General features: G+C 42.5%; 1 protein-coding gene across 1 annotated transcript in view; it reads left to right on the forward strand.

The window, feature by feature from the left end:
- The first annotated feature begins 4282 nt into the window (after positions 1-4282).
- LOC138671406 (ecto-ADP-ribosyltransferase 5-like) overlaps positions 4283-23793 on the forward strand; it is a 29826-nt gene continuing 10315 nt past the window's right edge. The window contains exons 1-4 of the mRNA XM_069759550.1: positions 4283-4354; positions 8301-8398; positions 15213-15909; positions 21971-22003. Coding sequence (XP_069615651.1) covers positions 8351-8398; positions 15213-15909; positions 21971-22003 — 778 coding nt within the window. The 5' untranslated portion in view covers positions 4283-4354; positions 8301-8350. The remainder of the gene's footprint in view (positions 4355-8300; positions 8399-15212; positions 15910-21970; positions 22004-23793) is intronic.

A 23793-nucleotide genomic window follows, 5' to 3' on the forward strand; every position in this document is an offset into this window, starting at 1 on the left:
CCGCACATGGAGTACTGTGTCCAGTTTTGGGCACCGGTGCTCAGGAAGGATATAATGGAACTAGAGAGAGTACAAAGGAGGGCAACAAAATTAATAAAGGGGATGGGAGAACTACAATACCCAGATAGATTAGCGAAATTAGGATTATTTAGTCTAGAAAAAAGACGACTGAGGGGCGATCTAATAACCATGTATAAGTATATAAGGGGACAATACAAATATCTCGCTGAGGATCTGTTTATACCAAGGAAGGTGACGGGCACAAGGGGGCATTCTTTGCGTCTGGAGGAGAGAAGGTTTTTCCACCAACATAGAAGAGGATTCTTTACTGTTAGGGCAGTGAGAATCTGGAATTGCTTGCCTGAGGAGGTGGTGATGGCGAACTCAGTCGAGGGGTTCAAGAGAGGCCTGGATGTCTTCCTGGAGCAGAACAATATTGTATCATACAATTATTAGGTTCTGTAGAAGGACGTAGATCTGGGTATTTATTATGATGGAATATAGGCTGAACTGGATGGACAAATGTCTTTTTTCGGCCTTACTAACTATGTTACTATGTTACTATGTATCGAAGCTACCGCCTCACCAACACCGGAGCTACCGCCTCACCACCACCGGAGCTCCTGCAACCCCCAACCTACTGTCTCCTTCCCCATAATCCTGTAGGATGTAAGCCCGCAAGGGCAGGGTCCTCGCCCCTCTGTATCAGTCCGTCATTGTTAGTTTACTGTAAGTGATATCTGTAATTTGTATGTAACCCCTTCTCATGTAAAGCACCATGGAATCAATGGTGCTATATAAATAAATAATAATAATAATAATAATAATAGGATGATAGATTTCAAAAGATATATACAGATACAGAGTCACATGCCTGATCCCATTCCTGGAACATAGTAAAATCCCAATCAAAGTCCAAGTCCAAAAAGTATTCATAGAAGCCTTGAGAATTAAGCCATAAACATAGAAGCCTTGAATATTGAGGAAATGTGTCAGTAACCCCAATCGTTCTTATTGTAGGAAAACCCAAAAAATTGTCCAAAAAACTCTCTCAGGCCAGTCTCACACGTCCAGATAATTCCGGTACCGAAAAAATCGGTACCGGAATTATCCGTGTCCGTGTGCCGTGCGTTTCTGTGGCACATCAGTGTGGCACACGTGCGGCACACGTGTGCCGTCCGTATGCCCACTGGGTACCACACGCACCGTGCTGGGTACCACACACACCAGCATCTGGTGCTGAAGCCGCGATTCATATCTTCCCTGCAGCAGCGTTTGCTGTAGAGAAGATATGAATATTCCTTTTTTTTTTTAGTTTCTCGTGTTTAAAATAATGGTCCATGTCCCTCCCCCCCCCCCGGTGTTATTAAAATACTCACCCGGCTCCCTCGCTGGCTGGCGCTGCTTCCTGTCCTGGCCGCACCTTCTACTGTATGAGCGGTCACGTGGGGCTGCCGATTACAGTCATGAATATGCGGCTCCACCTCCCATAGGGGTGGAGCCGCATATTCATCATTGTAAATGAGCGGCCCCACGTGACCGCTCATACAGGAGAAGGTGCGGCCAGCCAGCGAGGGAGCCGGGTGAGTATTTTAATAACACCGGGGGGGGGGGGGGACATGGACCTTTATTTTAAACACGAGAAACTAAAAAAAAAAAGGAATATTCATATCTTCTCTACAGCAAACGCTGCTGCAGGGAAGATATCAATCGCGGCTTCAGCACCAGTGGGGGGGACAGCGCTTACTGTAGCGCTGTCTCCTGCACGGCACACGGACTGCACACGGACAACGTCCGTGTGCAGTACGTGTTTTACACGGACCCATTGACTTTAATGGGTCTGTGTAATCCGTGCGCACACGGAGACACGGTCCGCAAAAAATCAATGACATCTGCACAGATGCATTGATTTTAATGTGTGTACGTGTGTCAGTGGCTCCGGTACGTGAGAAAACTGTCACCTCACGTACCGGAGCCACTGACGTGTGAAACAGGCCTCATGCGTAGTCCACGGATCAGGAAAGTCGACGTACTGGATGTGAAGGTAAGTAGATATGTATTTGACCAAGAGAATGTTAGCCCAAGAAGCCGGTAAAAAGAAGCTCTTCATTCAAACCAAAAGGCGAGGTTGACTTCAGGCGGAAAATCCAGCGAGCCTCATGTTGCAACAACCATTTATGCCGATTGCCACCTCTTTCATTGTATAAGATCCTCTGTAGACCAAAAAAACGCGTGTTAATGGACTTACTTCCATGTGCTTTAAGGTAGTGGGCTGCAATAGGGGTTAGGACCTTACCCTTCTTCAGATCGGACTGGGCCAGATGGATTGTTGATAGGTGTTTTTGTGCACGCCTTCTTAATTCCTGTGAAGTCGGACCAATATAGACCTTATGACATGGACAGATAATGACATAGATGACAAAGCTTGTCTTTCAGTTAATATACTGGTGCAGTCTATGGTCTGAATTATCTGAGGGATTATGGAAGTGATCTCTTGTAGGCGGCATGTAGGGGCAGATTGTGCAATCACCACAGGGAAATGAGACCTTAAGACGGAAACCACGGTTTATACTGGTAACAGATTGTGTAAAATGACTTCTGGTGAGTATATCACGCAGATTGGGCGCTCTCTTTGTAGTCATTAGTGGTCTGGAGCTAACACAAGTAGAGGTTTGGGAATCTGAAGTCAGAATAGGATATGCCTCACCTGGTTCCAGTTGGTACTGTACTCCGTGATAAATCTGACCGTGGAATCTTGCGGTCTAGGACATGGCGTCAATAAGGAGGCTTGATTCGATGTTTGGGCTCGCTGGAAGGCTTTGGAGATCACGCTCCGAGGGTATCCCCGTTGTTGGAACCTTACGGTGAGGTCACTGCATTGTTGCCTGAAGCACTCATCAGTGGCGCAATTGCGGCAAACACGAAGAAACTGCCCTGTGGGAATTCCCATCCGAGTATGCTGAGGGTGGAAGCTTTGATACTGTAGCAGACTATTGGTTGCTGTAGGTTTGCGAAACAGGTCCGTTACCAGTCTATTTCCCTCCGTCAGAATTCGAAGATCCAAGAAAACTGCTGAGTCCGGGGAACAAGAGTAAGTTAGAAAAATGTTTAGTGAATTATCATGAAGCTCCTTGAGGAATTGTAAGCAGGCCGCTTCAGTACCGTCCCATATAAAAAAGACATCGTCTAAAAAACGATGCCAATGCTTAACATGGTCACAAAATCCCTGGGAGCAAAAGACAATTGTTTCCTCCCACCATCCAAGAAGGATATTTGCGTAGGCCGGCGCACAACATGCGCCCATGGCCACGCCCGATATTTGTTTGTAAAACGTCCTATAAAATAAAAAATAATTGTGATGAAGGACGAAATTCAAAAGATCTAATATAAAAGTCATGGAGGCGGTTTGTCCCACTGAGGCGGTCAAGAAAAAAAGACAGTGGCTTGATACCACGGCAGTGGCTTATATTGGAGTAAAGTGATTCAGCATCGCACGTTATAAGTAGCTCCTGGCCTGTGAGGGTGATGTCACGACAGATACGGATGATAAAGGACGGTAGGGACGATGCTATTGGACGATGTAGGTACACACCGGTTCGCAAACACTACCTATACCAGACACGATGGGTCGGCCTGGTGGCCTACAGGTGTTCTTATGTACCTCTGGTAAAAGGTAAAAGGTAGGAATAACGGGGTTTTCTACCCACATGAATTTCTTTTAGTTTGAAGAGATCGTGCCCATAGTTGCCGCCTGATTGATCAATTTATGAAGCCTTTGTGAAAAGACCTCCGTAGGGTCAGAAGGTAATTTGACGTAGAAATTGGAGTTATTAAGTTGCCTGTTTGCCTCTTCAAGATAAAGGTCGGTGGGCCAAAGCACCACATTCCCACCTTTGTCCGCTTCCCTGATGATGAACAAGTTATTATTTTTTAGGGAAACTAAAGCCTTCCTCTCTTGTGGGGTAAGATTGTGAGCATTACCAATAGGCACAGCGGCTACATACAGCATTTTGCTTGACACCATCTCATGGTTGGTCTATACAAACACCTGTTGTGCTGCTCGGTTCTATATTGGCGCAGTATGGATCCCGATCATCGCAGTGTATGGCGGCTGGTGGCGCCCCCTGCTGTCTGGATAATAAGTGGCACTGTGCGGCAGATAATGGGGTGAGTGTGTGCCGCTGCATTCCCCACATTCTTATCTGTGTCCCAGGATCCCATGGTTGTTCCTTCTACATTCAGCGTAACCTTTAAGAACAATGGAGCATTTCACTGGGATCTGCAGCGGGCCGCACTATAGACTCCATCCCTCTACTGCCCATCTGCTGTGAGACCGGCGCCCTCCAGAAATCAGGTGAGACCCTCAATCTTTACTGCACAAGGGTAAATTGGGGTCACAGATTGTCCGACTTTCCGAATAAAATAGTTTTCATGTGTATGACGGCGGTCCGTGTCCTACTGGGGAACCTTCCCTGGAGATGATTGTCCGATATCGACCCGAACCACCGGGAATGGAAATATTTATTAACCACTAAACCCCTCTAGACCACCAGGAATTATTAACCAGTTCAGGACTTGGCCCGATCCCGATCGTGCACATTTCAGGTTTTATCGTACCTGCAATTTTAATAATAAAGTTCTCTCTCGAATATCCAGATACTTTTTGCCTCTTGTGTTTGTGATACACGGAGCTGAATTTTATTTTATTCTTTTTTTTTTTTTTCAGTTCATGATATTGGGGGAAAAGATCAAGGAGACGTTCATTTTTCACTTTTTTTTTGAGACCACAAAGGTCGGCTGAAATCATTTTACATAACACGCCCCTTCCTGTACAGATTATTCTTATGTATTGGACACATTTCTTTTTTTCATTTCCTCCACACACGGGGCCCCTATAAGATCCTATGGGGCATTTTAATCTAGTGATACGTCCTTTGTGTGGCTGATTTCCCCTGAATATCCGGCCTCCTGGCTGCACAGCAGAGCTGACCGTGTCTCCTAGGCCCCCGCGGCTCCTGCTCGCTCCTCACAACCACTGTGTCCGGAGGACGAGGCGGCCATGTTTCTGCTTCCTATATACTATAATCTACCATCTCTGCCTTCTCTGTGTGGAGTCTGGCTGTGTCTGACAGCTCCCCGCGGCTCCTGCTCGCTCCTCACAATCACTGTGTCCGGAGGACGAGGCGGCCATGTTTCTGCTTCCTATATACTATAATCTACCATCTCTGCCTTCTCTGTGTGGAGTCTGGCTGTGTCTGACAGCTCCCCGCGGCTCCTGCTCGCTCCTCACAATCACTGTGTCCGGAGGACGAGGCGGCCATGTTTCTGCTTCCTATATACTATAATCTACCATCTCTGCCTTCTCTGTGTGGAGTCTGGCTGGGTCTGACAGCTCCCCGCGGCTCCTGCTCACTCCTCAAAATCACTGTGTCCGGAGGACGAGGCGGCCATGTTTCTGCTTCTTATATACTATAATCTACCATCTCGGCTTTCTCTGTGCGGAGTCTGGCTGTGTCTGACAGCTCCCCACGGCTCCTGCTCGCTCCTCACAACCACTGTGTCCGGAGGACGAGGCGGCCATGTTTCTGCTTCCTATATACTATAATCTACCATCTCTGCCTTCTCTGTGTGGAGTCTGGCTGTGTCTGACAGCTCCCCGCGGCTCCTGCTCGCTCCTCATAATCACTGTGTCCGGAGGACGAGGCGGCCATGTTTCTGCTTCCTATATATCATAATCTACCATCTCTGCCTTCTCTGTACGGAGTCTGGCTGTGTTTGACAGCTCCCCGCGGCTCCTGCTCGCTCCTCACAACCACTGAGTCCGTAGGACGAGGCGGCCATGTTTCTGCTTCTTATATACTATAATCTACCATCTCGGCCTTCTCTGTGCAGAGTCTGGCTGTGTCTGACAGCTCCCCACGGCTCCTGCTCGCTCCTCACAACCACTGTGTCCGGAGGACGAGGCGGCCATGTTTCTGCTTCCTATATACTATAATCTACCATCTCTGCCTTCTCTGTGCGGAGTCTGGCTGTGTCTGACAGCTCCCCGCGGCTCCTGCTCGCTCCTCACAACCACTGAGTCCGTAGGACGAGGCGGCCATGTTTCTGCTTCTTATATACTATAATCTACCATCTCGGCCTTCTCTGTGCAGAGTCTGGCTGTGTCTGACAGCTCCCCACGGCTCCTGCTCGCTCCTCACAACCACTGTGTCCGGAGGACGAGGCGGCCATGTTTCTGCTTCCTATATACTATAATCTACCATCTCTGCCTTCTCTGTGCGGAGTCTGGCTGTGTCTGACAGCTCCCCGCGGCTCATGCTCGCTCCTCACAACCACTGAGTCCGTAGGACGAGGCGGCCATGTTTCTGCTTCCTATATACTATAATCTACCATCTCGGCCTTCTCTGTGCAGAGTCTGGCTGTGTCTGACAGCTCCCCGCGGCTCATGCTCGCTCCTCACAACCACTGAGTCCGTAGGACGAGGCGGCCATGTTTCTGCTTCTTATATACTATAATCTACCATCTCGGCCTTCTCTGTGCAGAGTCTGGCTGTGTCTGACAGCTCCCCACGGCTCCTGCTCGCTCCTCACAACCACTGTGTCCGGAGGACGAGGCGGCCATGTTTCTGCTTCCTATATACTATAATCTACCATCTCTGCCTTCTCTGTGCGGAGTCTGGCTGTGTCTGACAGCTCCCCGCGGCTCCTGCTCGCTCCTCACAACCACTGAGTCCGTAGGACGAGGCGGCCATGTTTCTGCTTCTTATATACTATAATCTACCATCTCGGCCTTCTCTGTGCAGAGTCTGGCTGTGTCTGACAGCTCCCCACGGCTCCTGCTCGCTCCTCACAACCACTGTGTCCGGAGGACGAGGCGGCCATGTTTCTGCTTCCTATATACTATAATCTACCATCTCTGCCTTCTCTGTGCGGAGTCTGGCTGTGTCTGACAGCTCCCCGCGGCTCATGCTCGCTCCTCACAACCACTGAGTCCGGAGGACGAGGCGGCCATGTTTCTGCTTCCTATATATCATAATCTACCATCTCTGCCTTCTCTGTGCGGAGTCTGGCTGTGTCTGACAGCTCCCCGCGGCTCCTGCTCGCTCCTCACAACCTCTGTGTCCGTAGGACGAGGCGGCCATGTTTCTGCTTCCTATATATCATAATCTACCATCTCTGCCTTCTCTGTACGGAGTCTGGCTGTGTCTGACAGCTCCCCGCGGCTCCTGCTCGCTCCTCACAACCTCTGTGTCCGTAGGATGAAGCAGCCATGTTTCTGCTTCCTATATATCATAATCTACCATCTCTGCCTTCTCTGTGCGGAGTCTGGCTGTGTCTGACAGCTCCCCGCTCCTGCAGCTGCACAATCTTCTGCAACAAGATAGTGCCGAATAAAGTGCGGACCACTTAGATTTCTAAAGTCTACGGGCGTTCAGGAACTGGTTAACCATTAAGCCCCTCTAAACCCCCAAAGATGTAAGCATTAACCACTGAGTCATTCTAGACAACCAGGGCTGTATGTATGTATTACCACCGAACCATTCTAGGCCACTACCGATATTTTTATGAATTAACCACACAAGATATATGTGCAATTACTGAGCCATTCTAGATAATCAGGGAGGTATTGTATGCCTGTATATGTATAATATATGCATATATCTATTAACCACTGAGCCTCTCTAGACCACCAGCAGTTATTCTTCAACTCTTTGAATTTAATATATTGTTATTAGTCTTTATTGTACAATTTTTTTGTATATGATCTTAATTTACCAGGAATTATTAACTACTAAGTCACTCTAGACCACCAGGGATGTATCTATGCCTATATTTACCACTAAGCCACACTAGATATAGACAGTATATCTGTAGCATGGCTAAGTAGTTAATATGGACATATATACATCCCTGGTGGTCTAGAGTGGCTTAGTAGAAATAGATATATACACCCCTGGTGGTCTATAATGGACGAGCATTTGATGCATACATAGATCCCTGGTGGTCCAGAATGGTTTAGTGACCAGAGTAAGTCATTCTACGCCACCGTGGATGGACGTATTATCTACTAAACCAACTTACTCCACCAGTCCTGCAACCACTGGCGATCTCCATATTGGCCAGGCTGCAATAAAACGCTCTAGCCCCCCATGGACGTGTGCATGCATTAACCACTGAGACATTCTAGACCACCAGAGAAGTATGTTTCTATTAACCACTGACCCGGCCCAGTATGTTGTATCATCACAGAAGAAAAAACCCGGCCCAGCATGTTGTATCATCAGTCTGCTTTATTTTCAGTTTAATAAGAAAACTTACGAGACGTCGCTGTGTAATCGAGCGAGGAGAGAATGATCCGGGCTGTCGTCACTGTGCTCTACCTGCACTCACTATCAAGGGTATCCATCTATTATCTATATCTATTATCTATCTATTATCTATATCTTATCTATCTATCTATTATCTATCTATTATCTATCCATTATCTATATCTATTATCTATATCTAGCATCTATCTATTATCTCTATCTATCTATCTATCTAGCATCTATCTATCTATCTATCTATCTATCTATCTATCTATCTATCATCTATCTATTATCTATCTATCTACTATCTATCTATCTATCTATCTATCTATCATCTATCATCTATCTATTATCTCTATCTATCTATCTATCTATCTATCTATCTATCTATCTATCATCTATCTATCTATCATCTATCTATTATCTATTATCTATCTATCTACTATCTATCTATCGATCTATCTATCTATCATCTATCTATCATCTATTATCTATCTATCTATTATCTATCTATCATCTATCTACTATCTATCTATCTATCTATATCTATCTATCTATCTATCTATCTATCTATCTATCTATCTATCTATTATCTATCTATCTATCTACAGTATCTTTATCTATCTATTATCTATCTATCTATCTATCTATCTATCTATCTATCTATTATCTATCTATCATCTATCTATCTATTTATTATCTATCTATCATCTATCTATCTATTATCTATCTATCTATTATCTATCTATTATCTATCTATCATCTATCTATTATCTGTCTATTATCTATCTATCTATCTATCGATCTATCTATCATCTATCATCTATCTATTATCTATCTATCTATTATCTATCTATCATCTATCTATCTATCTATTATCTATCTATCATCTATTATCTATCTATCATCTATCTATTATCGATTATCTATCTATCTACTATCTATCTATCTATCTATCTATCATCTATCTATCTATCTATCTATCTATTATCTATCTATCATCTATCATCTATCTATTATCTCTATCTATCTATCTATCTATCATCTATCTATCTATCATCTATCTATTATCTATTATCTATCTATCTATCTATCTATCATCTATCTATCATCTATTATCTATCTATCATCTATCTATCTATCTATCTACTATCTATCTATCTATCTATCTATCATCTATCTATCTATTTATTATCTATCTATCTATCTATTATCTATCTATCTATCTATTATCTATCTATTATCTATCTATTTATTATCTATCTATCATCTATCTATCTATTATCTATCTATCTATTATCTATCTATTATCTATCTATCATCTATCTATTATCTGTCTATTATCTATCTATCTATCTATTATCTATTATCTATCTATCTATTATCTATCTATCATCTATCTATTATCTATTATCTATCTATTATCTATCTATCATCTATCTATTATCTGTCTATTATCTATCTATCTATCTATCTATTATCTATCTATCATCTATCTATTATCTATTATCTATCTATCTATTATCTATCTATCATCTATCTATTATCTGTCTATTATCTATCTATGTATCTATCTATCTATCATCTATCTATCTATCTATCATCTATCTATTATCTATTATCTATCTATCTACTATCTATCTATCTATCTATCTATCATCTATCTATCATCTATTATCTATCTATCTATTATCTATCTATCATCTATCTACTATCTATCTATCTATCTATCTATCTATCTATCTACTATCTATCTATCTATCATCTATCTATCTATCTACAGTATCTTTATCTATCTATTATCTATCTATCTATTATCTATCTATCATCTATCTATCAAAGAAGCTTTATTGGCAGGACCAAATACACATCAGTTTTGCCAAAGCAAGTGTATATCTATCTATTTATTATCTATCTATCATCTATCTATCTATTATCTATCTATCTATTATCTATCTATTATCTATCTATCATCTATCTATTATCTGTCTATTATCTATCTATCTATTATCTATTATCTATCTATCTATTATCTATCTATCATCTATCTATTATCTATTATCTATCTATTATCTATCTATCATCTATCTATTATCTGTCTATTATCTATCTATCTATCTATCTATCTATCTATTATCTATCTATCATCTATCTATTATCTATTATCTATCTATCTATTATCTATCTATCATCTATCTATTATCTGTCTATTATCTATCTATGTATCTATCTATCTATCATCTATCTATCTATCATCTATCTATTATCTATTATCTATCTATCTACTATCTATCTATCTATCTATCATCTATCTATCATCTATTATCTATCTATCTATTATCTATCTATCATCTATCTACTATCTATCTATCTATCTACTATCTATCTATCTATCATCTATCTATCTATCTACAGTATCTTTATCTATCTATTATCTATCTATCTATCTATCTATCTATTATCTATCTATCATCTATCTATCTATTTATTATCTATCTATCATCTATCTATCTATTATCTATCTATCTATTATCTATCTATTATCTATCTATCATCTATCTATTATCTGTCTATTATCTATCTATCTATCTATCTATCATCTATCTATTATCTATCTATTATCAATCTATCTATCTATCATCTATCTATCTATCTATTATCTATCTATCATCTATCTATTATCGATTATCTATCTATCATCTATCATCTATCTATTATCTCTATCTATCTATCTATCTATCTATCTATCTATCATCTATCTATCTATCTATCTATCTATCTATTATCTATTATCTATCTATCTATCTATCTATCATCTATCTATCATCTATTATCTATCTATCATCTATCTATCTATCTATCTATCTACTATCTATCTATCATCTATCTATCTATTTATTATCTATCTATCTATCTATTATCTATCTATCTATTATCTATCTATCATCTATCTATCTATTTATTATCTATCATCTATCTATCTATTATCTATCTATCTATCTATCTATCTATTATCTATCTATTTATTATCTATATATCATCTATCTATCTATTATCTATCTATTATCTATCTATCATCTATCTATTATCTGTCTATTATCTATCTATCTATCTATCTATCTATCTATCTATTATCTATCTATCTATTATCTATCTATCATCTATCTATTATCTATTATCTATCTATTATCTATCTATCATCTATCTATTATCTGTCTATTATCTATCTATCTATCTATCTATTATCTATCTATCATCTATCTATTATCTATTATCTATCTATTATCTATCTATCATCTATCTATTATCTGTCTATTATCTATCTATGTATCAATCTATCTATTATCTATCTATCTATCTATCATCTATCTATTATCTATCTATCTATCTATCATCTATCTATCTATCTATCTATCTATCTATCCCACATCTATCTATCTATCTATCTATCTATCTATCTATCTATCTATCTATCTATCTATCTATCTATCTATCATCTATTATCTATCTATCTATTATCTATCTATCTATCTATCCCACATCTATCTATCTATCTATCTATCTATCTATCTATCTATCTATCTATCTATCTATCATCTATTATCTATCTATCTATATATCTATCATCTATCTATTATCTATCTATCATCTATCATCTATCTCACTGGTCAACAGCATTTTTGGTGCCAAAGATATTTCATCGAATTTAGGGTAACTTTGGGGTGCTGATTCTGAATATGTCATCAGTTTTGCCAGATTGGCTCAAGTTTTTGAGATTTTTCGTAAAATGTGTAAAAAAAAGACGTAATTTGCTACACGCGCATTAACTTTATTGATATTGTCATGAATACAATAAATTTAACAAAGTAAATGTTGATTTTAGTTTATTTTAACTAGTTTTAGAAAGTAATCTTCAAAAATGAACAAGACATGAAAGATAGGAGACATTTAATCGCTGGAAAAGCGCTTTTTATATGATTTTCTTCTATGTGAGCTATTCTGGCAGTCACGCTGTAGATTCCAGCAGTAATCAGCCATCATATGTCTGTCCCATCTGCCTTGGTACCTTTCCTCCATCACCATAATATCCTGATGAAATCTCTCCCCTTGTTCTTCGCTAAAATCTCCAAGGTTTTCTGGAAATCTGTCCAAGTGACTGTGAAGATAATGCAATTTAATGCTCATGTGTACACCCAGATTTCTAAATCTCAATAGCATGTTTTGTACCAGTTCTTCATAATTGTCTGCCTTTTGATTTCCCAAGAAGTTCTTCACTACCAACACAAAACTACACCATGCAGCAGCTTCAATGTCATTCATTTCCTTAGGAAAATTTGAATCTTTAATGAGTTTCCGAATTTGAGGACCATCAAAGATTCCTGCCTTCAGTTTTTCGCTACTAAGACCAGGGAAAGATCTGCAGATGTACATGAAGCAATTACCATCTTTGTCTAATGCCTTGACGAACTGCTTCATTAATCCTAACTTTATGTGAAGTGGTGGTAGAATGATTTTTTCCCTGTCCACCAAAGGTTCGTTCACTATGTTTGATGCTCCTACTGCCAAGGTGTCCCTTGAAGGCCAATTCAGTTTCTCCCAGTGCTGATGTTTTGCTCTACTATCCCACATGCAGATGAAGCAAGGATACTTTGTGTATCCACTTTGCTGTCCAAGTAAAAAGTTGACCATTTTTAAATCAACACATATCAGCCACGAATGTTCATGGTAGCACAGTTTCTCCAAGACCATTTTGACATTTTTGTATTGTTCTGCAAGTTTAGTTGAGTGAGCTACTGGAAGAGATGCACACTGATTGCCATTGTTCAACAAAACACATTTCAAACTCCTTTTAGAACTATCTATGAAAAGCCTCCAGTCTTCAGGACGATATACTTGTAAACCCATTTGCAGCATCAGGCCAGGAATATCCTTACAATATACAAGTAGGTCATCTTCACAGAAAAATTGAAGAAGTGCTTCTTCTCTGGTCCGGTAAGATGTAATTTTAGTTCCAGGCGTCAGACAATTTTTTTCACTTAGCCTTGAAGCTAAAAGTTTGGATGCACTTTTTGAGAGGTTGAGGTCTCTTATTAGATCGTTGAGCTCTCCTTGGGTAAATTGCGTAGGTGTTCTGAAACTTCCTTCATATTCTAGTTCACTTCCAGAACTGATGTTTAGCTCCATACCCTGCATTTCATCATCATCAGGTGGGGGAAGGTCAGGTAACATGGTAAACACAGGTACAGGCACATCTTCACAATGAGGGACAGGCCTTCTTGCAGATTCCATGTTAGGTTACTCCCATTTTCGTTTCTTATGCTTATTGAATCCTTGCACTTGCACTGCACAGAAATAACAGTCATCATGATGATTTTTTTGCTCTCTCCACACCATTGGAACACCAAATTTGAAGCTTTTTCTTTGTCCTTTGCTCCATTTTCGTAATAATTCGATACATGCTTTGCACACTATGTGTGGTGCCCAAAACTTGTCTTGGTCCCCAAGCATAACCCCAAAATAGGCAAAATACACTTTTTTTACGAAGTCTGTTATGTTTCTTCTATGTTTTGGCAGTGTGTATTCACCACAAATGTAACAGAATGAGTCTGGATCGTTAAGACAACTTCTTCTTGATGAGTTCATGCTTTTCACAGGAAAACAGACAACAACATAAAGTTAGTGCAAAAATCAAGCTATGAACAAACTTTTAGAACACTAATTAGCACAAAACTATATTGAGAACTGCTCAGTTCAAGTACTAATCCAAAGAAATTAATGAGATGATGCGTCGCATTTACCAACAAGTGCTATAAATAAGATACCAAAAATCTCAAAAACTTGAGCCAATCTGGCAAAACTGATGGCATATTCAGAATCAGCACCCCAAAAATACCCCAAATTCATTAAAATATTTTGGACACCAGAAAAAAAAATTTTTTTTGTTGACCTGTGAATTATCTATCTATCTATTATCTATCTATCTATCTATCTATCTATCTATCTATCTATCTATCTATCTATCTATCTATCTATTATCTATCTATCATCTATCTATCTCATCTATCTATCTATCTATCTATCTTATCTATCTATCTATCATCTATTATCTATCTATTATCTATCTATCTATTATCTATCTATCTATCATCTATTATCTATCTATCTATCTATCTATTTATCATCTATCTATCTATCATCTATCTATCTATCTATCTATCTATTATCTATCTATCTATCCCACATCTATCTATCTATCTATTATCTATCTATCTATTATCTATCATCTATCTATCTATCTAATATCTATCTATCTATTATCTATCTATTATCATCTATCTATCTATCTATTATCTATCTATCTATCTATCTATCTATCTATTATCTATCTATCTATTATCTATCTATCTATTATCTATCTATCTATCTATTATCTATCTATCTATCTATTATCTATCTATTATCTATCTATCTATCTATTATCTATCTATCTATTATCTATCTATTATCTATCTATCTATCTATTATCTATCCATCTATCTATTATCTATCTATTATCTATCTATCTATTATCTATCTATCTATTATCTATATATCTATTATCTATCTATCTATCTATCTATTATCTATCCATTTATCTATTATCTATCTATCTATCTATCTATCTATTATCTATCCATCTATCTATCTATCTATCTATCTATATCTATCATCTATCTATTATCTATCTATTATCTATCTATTATCTATCTATCTATCTATCTATATATATCATCTATCTATTATCTATCTATTATCTATCTATCTATCTATCTATTATCTATCTATTATCTATCTATCTGTTCTCTATCTATTATCTATCTATTATCTACAGTATCTTTATGTATTATCACCTAATTCCTTCCAGAATTCCGGTTGGGCGGTGGATTTGTCCATGATGACGGATGCGTTTGATGATCAGTACATCGGCTGCACTCGGCAGATGGAGAGAGAAATGCAGAATATTTTGGACCATGAGAAGAAATATAAGCCATTTGCCATAATGTGGCTTCTAGCAGAACAGACCTGGACGAGGATAAAGCCGTACAGCATCTTCCCGCGGGACTTTAAGGATGAGTATGGGATCGCGATGATCCTGTACACTAAGGAGGAGCCCTTCCCCATATACCAGCAGCTGAACCGAAACGTGTCCATTGCCGGCCGCTCCCGGGACCATTACATGAGCCGCTTCCATTTCAAGGCTCTGCACTACTACCTGACCAGAGCCATACAAGTCCTGGGCGGTGGTGCTGGTTGTGACGAGAGGTCCCAGGTCTACCGGGGCTCCTGGATGACGTACCGGGACGTGTCACCTGATGTACGCTTCGGCCACTTCGCATCATCTTCTTTAAACTGGAAAATCGCTCAGAGGTTTGGAACGAGGACTCGGTTCACGATATTCAGCTGCTTCGGGGTAGACATTGAGATCTTCTCCGATTTCAAAGAAGAAGAAGTTTTAATTCCCATAACTGAGAAATTTACCGCCATCAAAAGATCTGACAACTCTTATGTTCTAAGGAGCAGCGGGCAACACTGCAGCTACTACAACTGCGCCTACCTGGGAGGTGAGTGCCCTGATGTCCTCCTGCCCTAACCCTCACCGTCAACACCTCAGCCAGAACACTTCATTAATGAAGGGTTACTTTACAAACCATACTGTGTCTATTTGGGGCCATCTAGTAGACATTCCGCATGTAAGTCCTATGGAGCTACTTAGTCTTGCAAATGTTTTGGAAAATTGGAGTCAAATTCAGCTTTCCTCAAACTAATGCAATCAACCACTTCAACTCTACTGCCCTCACAAGCTATCAAATATTCTTCATGCCACCGTTAAATCAGTAAAGACCCTAGACCAAACCCCCCAAATATATAAGACCCCCGCAAAAAACCCTGGCATAAATATAGAATACAGAAAACCCCAAACTGTACCCTGAAATATAGACCCAGACTACAGACCTCACAGCAGACCAAAGATTGAACTAAACAGTGGGCACTCCAACATCAAGACCCAAATCTGACCCCAAAATAGATCCATACCTCACACCAGACCACAGAATAAAGACCCTGAATAAATATGTCCCCTAATATAAATACAGAGTCTGAGCCAGAACCAAGACCCCAGAGCAAAAACAGATCCCAAAACAAATACATAGCTGTCAACTCCTATGTAAAACCAGCCTATAATTGGGAGTTCCTGCGTGGACCGGGGCCTAACTGTGAGAAGGGAGTTTCTGGTTGGACCAAGGGGTCATTCTCATGTCAGAGCATAGGTATAATTAGTCAGGCGGTGTGAGGAAAATGTATAATATAAGTTTTAATTTATCTTGCCAGCACATATAGGGTGGACATTGCCCCCCCCCCCCCCCCCGTTTCTCTTCTTTTTGTGTTGCTGGAATGTGTGAGTGGAGCTTTTCTTCTCAATGATCTGCCCTCCCCCCAAGCCAGAAAGGTCTAATGCGCTTGTAGCAGCACAACTCTCTCTCCAGCTAGAGCCGGTCTGATAGCTTTCTCAAAGCCATGCGGTTTTTTGTTCGGTTATAGTAAGATATTGGGCCAATGATTTAGGCTAGGAAAATAAAAAGTACATATTGTTAACGTCCATCAGCGGATCTATTCGCCACAGTAAACGCAGGCTTCTAGTTCCATAATTTACCTTGCACATATTTCCAATTGTCTCAAATTGTAACATCTTTATATGACTTTTTATAAACTCTGCCTTAAATCTTTTACGGAGTATAATATTTAATATACTAGATTCGTTCTTCTGCTCTAAAACGTACCCTAAGTCTTCTGATGGGAATTACGCTACTGTTTTGGTTTAGCTTCAGATCCATTTAATTGGAGCTGGTGGCAGCTTACCGTGTGCGGTGCCTTTGGGTGTCGTTGTAGCGACTGCAGCATTGATAATTATTGTTCCTGCCTGAGTGGGAGTAGTTAAATCGCCTCGCTGCAGCGTGCCCAATAGCCAGTACATAGCAGGCAGCCTTTCTGGCGACTAATTACCCTAGGTGCAGTACCTAATCTGACCTGAGAGTAAGGGGGCGCCAGAGAGCTGCAAGTTTCAAGTGGAACTGTAAGCGGGATATAAATAAATCCCTGCAGTTCGTGGTATATTGAAGAGCAGTAGGATACCAAAAATAAGCCCCTGCTGTAAACTAAGAGGTCAATAGCCTTGTGTGTGGTTTTTCATCACATTGTAGCAGTGGAGGGATAACTAAGATAAGCCCCCCTGCACATGTGATAGCCGTCTGTTGGCCTAAAGTCACCCCGATCCGTGACGTGGGGGGTGACGGTCACGGTGTGAATCGTGACAGGCGGTATGAAATTAAACAAGTTTGCAATTGACTTGCTTTTCCTATGTGCAGTTGCTCTCTGGCAAGATTAGCTTTTGTCTTCCATTGTCTATAGCTTGTTGCCAAAGGGATCCAGCCATCATCAGGAGACAGCTGAAGTACCTGGTCCCCTTGGCAATAAAGTAGAAACAATGGAAGACTGTTTGCAGTAGATTCTGTTTTGGACACCCCACTGCTGACTACACTTTCTGTCTTTCTCTTATACTCATCTACAAGCTTTCCTCTGACATACTCCAACTAGCTATTGAACCCGTTCTACGCCCGGGTGGCGAGCATTTATATTGGTATATGGTCTCCATCCTGGTATGTGTTGCTCCATCCTGCGTCCCCATCCTGTCATGTGCTACACCCATCCTACGCCCCCATCCTGGTATGTGCTGCACCCATCTTGCGTCCCCATCCTGTCATGTGCTGCACCCATCCTGCGTCCCCATCCTGTCATGTGCTGCACCCATCCTGCGTCCCCATCCTGTCATGTGCTGCACCCATCCTGCGTCCCCATCATGTCATGTGCTGCACCCATCCTGCGTCCCCATCCTGGTATGTGCTGCACCCATCTTGTGTCCCCATCCTGCGTCCCCATCCTGTCATGTGCTGCACCCATCCTGCATCCCCATCCTGGTATGTGCTGCACCCATCCTGCGCCCCCATCCTGTCATGTGCTGCACCCATCCTGCGTCCCCATCCTGTCATGTGCTGCACCCATCCTGCGTCCCCATCCTGTCATGTGCTGCACCCATCCTGCGCCCCCATCCTGTCATGTGCTGCACCCATCCTGCGTCCCCATCCTGGTATGTGCTGCACCCATCCTGCGTCCCCATCCTGCGTCCCCATCCTGTCATGTGCTGCACCCATCCTGCGTCCCCATCCTGGTATGTGCTGCACCCATCCTGCGTCCCCATCCTGCGTCCCCATCCTGCGTCCCCATCCTGTCATGTGCTGCACCATCCTGCGTCCCCATCCTGGTATGTGCTGCACCCATCCTGCGTCCCCATCCTGTCATGTGCTGCACCCATCCTGCGTCCCCATCCTGTCATGTGCTGCACCCATCCTGCGTCCCCATCCTGTCATGTGCTGCACCCATCCTGCGCCCCCATCCTGTCATGTGCTGCACCCATCCTGCGTCCCCATCCTGGTATGTGCTGCACCCATCCTGCGTCCCCATCCTGCGTCCCCATCCTGTCATGTGCTGCACCCATCCTGCGTCCCCATCCTGTCATGTGCTGCACCCATCCTGCGTCCCCATCCTGTCATGTGCTGCACCCATCCTGCGTCCCCATCCTGTCATGTGCTGCACCCATCCTGTGTCCCCATCCTGTCATGTGCTGCACCCATCCTGCGTCCCCATCCTGTCATGTGCTGCACCCATCCTGCGTCCCCATCCTGTCATGTGCTGCACCTATCCTGCGCCCCCATCCTGTCATGTGCTGCACCCATCCGAGTCCCCATCCTGGTATGTGCTGCACCCATCCTGCGTCCCCATCCTGCGTCCCCATCCTGTCATGTGCTGCACCCATCCTGCGTCCCCATCCTCTCATGTGCTGCACCCATCCTGCGTCCCCATCCTGTCATGTGCTGCTCCCATCCTGCGCCCCCATCCTGTCATGTGCTGCACCCATCCTGCGTCCCCATCCTGTCATGTGCTGCACCCATCCTGTGTCCCCATCCTGTCATGTGCTGCACCCATCCTGCGCCCCCATCCTGTCATGTGCTGCACCCATCCTGCGTCCCCATCCTGGTATGTGCTGCACCCATCCTGCGTCCCCATCCTGCGTCCCCATCCTGTCATGTGCTGCACCCATCCTGCGTCCCCATCCTGGTATGTGCTGCACCCATCCTGCGTCCCCATCCTGCGTCCCCATCCTGTCATGTGCTGCACCCATCCTGCGTCCCCATCCTGTCATGTGCTGCACCCATCCGGGGGCCTGAGCAGGCGGGGACACCGGCGCGCTGTGGGGGTCAGGTACCGGTATCGCCGCCAGCTCAGGCCCCCCAGCACTTACTATATTCACCTGTCCTCCGTTCCACCGCTGGGCGCCGCCATCTTCCCGGTCTCCTGGCTGTGACTGTTCAGTCAGAGGGCGGCACCGGCGCGCATTAAGCGCGTCATCGCGCCCTCTGAACTGAAGGTCACAGGCCGAAGACCAGGAAGATGGCGGCGCTCAGCGGTGGAACGGAGGACAGGTGAATATGGCCGATACTCACCCTCCTGGCGGTCCCTGCTTCTCTGTTGGAGATCGCGGTGTGCGTTCAGTGTGAACGCATACCGCGATCTCCCGGGAGCGTCACTCTGTGAGGCCCAGACTGCGCCGGCGCTTGCGCCTGCGCAGTCTATAAAGGCTTCGGACAGAATGACGCTCCCAGCGTTATATTATAGATGTCAGCTCATAATCTGGGCACGCAGCTAGTGCAGTTACAAGTGTGTCCTAGCTTTCTGATAGGCCACTTAGTAATAGTGCAGCAACATGGAAATCATTTAAATCTTCCCCAATGCCTGCAGGCTCTCCACAATTTCTAGACTATTTTTTTAATGTTATCCTGCATATCTTTCCCCTTATTTAGCTTAGACTGATACAGTTTTCTCATTAAATAGAGCTTATTGCTGAGATGTATACTTTCATGCACTTTCTGCAGCTATTCCCACATTTCTTTTGCAGTTTCACCTTTACATACATGCACAATCTGATCATTATCTATACCGAGGGAGATCGTACTTTCTGTTTTGTGATCCTTCTCTACCCAGTCTTCTGGTGGTGGGCCAGATCTAGACTCCTGTGTGTATTTCCACCTACCTTCTCTTATCAGCAGCATCTTTACTCTGCATTTTCAGGATTGGTGTTTCTGGTTAGTCAGATTTGGAACTGTGAACTTCACAGAGTTATTGTTGGCGGCCATCTTTGCTTCTTCTCAGTACACTGTTGTTCTCTCTCCTCTAGGCTGTTTCCTTGGGTTTCCAGGTCCCTGTGTTTCTAGGATCATAACCTGTTCACAGTGGATTAATCTCTGTACTGTCCATGCAGTCGAGAGTGTAGATATGTTTATTTAGGAATAAAGATAACATAGCTTACAACTGGTATTTCTTATAGCTTAGGATCTTAGCACATTTTACTTTTACTTTGGAAGCTGACAGGCAAGATGTTAAGATCCTAAGCTATAAGCCAGCTATAGATATATATACAGTGGTGATCATTTTGACCCCACAGGGTGAGATCTCATGTGGAGCCCCAGATCAAGGGAGATTATCAGTGGTCCTGTATGTCTTCCATTTTCTCATTATTGCTCCCACTGTTGATTTCATCACACCAAGCTGCTTGCCTATTGCAGATTCAGTCTTCCCAGCCTGGTTCAGGGCTACAATTTTGTTTCTGGTGTCCTTCTGCAGCTCTTTGGTCTTCACCATAGTGGAGTTTGGAGTCAGACTGTTTGAGGGTGTGCACAGGTGTCTTTTATACTGATAACAAGGTCACACAGGAGCCATTACTACAGTTAATGAGTGGAGGACAGAGGAGCCTCTTAAAGAAGAAGTTACAGGTCTGTGAGAGCCAGAAATCTTGCATGTTTTCAGATGACCAAATACTTATTTTCCACCATAATTTGCAAAATAAATTTTGCCAAATCAGACAAGATGATTTCTTGGTTTATTTTCTCATTGTGACTCTCATATTTGTGGTCTACCTATGACGTCAATTACAGGCCTCTCTCATCTTATTAAGTGGGAGAACTTGCACAATTGGTCGCTGACTAATTACTTTTTTTCCCCACTGTATGCAGCTCACTCATTTAGGACGAGAACAACAGATCAGAATATATAAAGAATACCGGATATAAATTTTAAAAGTTGCATCACCATCCTTTTTCTCTCTAGTTAAAAATAAAGAAATAAAATAAGCATATTAGCATCTTTACACCTGTAAAAGTTCAATCTATCAAAATAAAAGTAATTAACCGAATGGTAGGCGGCATAGAGAAAAAAAAAGTGGAATGGCAGAAATATAATTTTTTGAGTCATTGCATCTCACTTAACAGTGTTGTATGTACCCCCAAAAATATCATTAAAACAGCCAACTGGTCACACAAAAAAGACAAGCTCTCATACAGAGCCAATGTCAGAAAAAAGCCTTCATGTGGCGATATCGACAGAAAAATACAAAAGTCATGGTTCTTGGAGGAAGGACAAAGGCAAAATGAAAATGCAAAGAACAAAACTGGCGGCAGTGGGAAAGGGTTAATTTCAGAAAGAATGTTTAGTTATTTATTTATTTTTTATTTACAGGAGAAAAACGAAAAGATCCGATCTGCAGCTCCGGTAAGATCCCGGGAATCTTTGTACTAAATCTCCTGAGAATTTCTTTTTTCATTAATTTATTCTTTGTACCATTTTCCATTAAGATTTAAAGGAATTAATTCCTCATGGGATCCATGATCTCTGCTGCTATTATTCTCTGAAAACCTTCATTATTTATCTTGGGAGATAACATTTTTTCTGTCCTTTTCATGTAATGAGCAAACAGATGCAAAGTCCATAAAATACAAACATGGCAAGTTTGGGGTTAAACTTGTAGCAGTAGGAACAATAATTTTGCAGGAAGGCATTCTGACCCTTCTGACCTGAAAAAAAGACAAACCACAGACAAATCCACCAGAACATCCAGAATCAAGTATCTGCAGCACAGAAACAGCTATGACTGTGGGGCCGAGCTCCTGAACCATTTGCAAAGAATGTGGGGTTGAGGCCAAGCTCCTGAACCATCTCCAAAGATTGTGGGGATGAGGCCAAGCTCCTGAACCATATCCAAAGATTGTGGGGATGAGGCCAAGCTCCTGAACCATCTCCAAAGACTGTGGGGATGAGTCCGAACTCCTGAACCATCTGAAAAGACTGGGGATGAGGCCGAACTCCTGAACCATCTGAAAAGACTGGGGATGAGGCCGAACTCCTGAACCATCCGCAAAGACTGTGGAGATGAGGCCAAGCTCCTGAACCATCCGGAAAAACTGTGGAGATGAGGCCAAGCTCCTGAACCATCCGCAAAGACTGTGGAGATGAGGCCAAGCTCCTGAACCATCCAGAAAAACTATGGAGATGAGGCCAAGCTCCTGAACCATCCGCAAAGACTGTGGGGATGAGGCCAAACTCCTGACCCATCTGAAAAGACTGTGGGGATGAGGCCGAACTCCAGAACCATCAGCAAAAACTGTGGGGATGAGGCCGAACTCCTGAACCATCTGCAAAGACTGTGGTGATGAGGCCAAACTCCTGAACCATCTCCAAAGACTGTGGGGATGAGGCCAAACTCCTGACCCATCCGCAAAGACTGTGGGAATGAGGCCGAACTCCGTTATGATAAGGTAATTCAGTACCACAATGGACATAGAGGTCAGAGCACATACAGTGACCTGACAATAACCCAAAAACATTGAACGAGCTCTGAGACGTGGGAACTCTGCTGACGGCAATCCCTAATCCTCTCCAACCACACTAGAGGCAGCCGTGGATTGCGCCTAACGCTCCCTATGCAACTCGGCACAGCCTGAGAAACTAGCTAGCCTGAAGATAGAAAATAAGCCTACCTTGCCTCAGAGAAATACCCCAAAGGAAAAGGCAGCCCCCACATATAATGACTGTGAGTTAAGATGAAAAGACAAACGTAGAGATGAAATAGATTTAGCAAAGTGAGGCCCGACTTTCTGAACAGAGCGAGGATAGGAAAGGTAACTTTGCGGTCAACACAAAACCCTACAAAAACCACGCAAAGGGGGCAAAAAGACCCTCCGTACCGAACTAACGGCACGGAGGTACACCCTCTGCGTCCCAGAGCTTCCAGCAAGCAGAAAAAAAACAAATAGACAAGCTGGACAGAAAAAAACAGCAAACAAAATAGCAAAGCAGAACTTAGCTATGCAGAGCAGCAGGCCACAGGAACGATCCAGGAGGAAACAGGTCCAATACTAGAACATTGACTGGAGGCCAGGATCAAAGCACTAGGTGGAGTTAAATAGAGCAGCACCTAACGACTTCACCACATCACCTGAGGAAGGAAACTCAGAAGCCGCAGTACCACTTTCCTCCACCAACGGAAGCTCACAGAGAGAATC

This window comes from Ranitomeya imitator, chromosome 3 (genome assembly GCF_032444005.1).
Source record: "Ranitomeya imitator isolate aRanImi1 chromosome 3, aRanImi1.pri, whole genome shotgun sequence".
Taxonomy (NCBI): domain Eukaryota; kingdom Metazoa; phylum Chordata; class Amphibia; order Anura; family Dendrobatidae; genus Ranitomeya; species Ranitomeya imitator.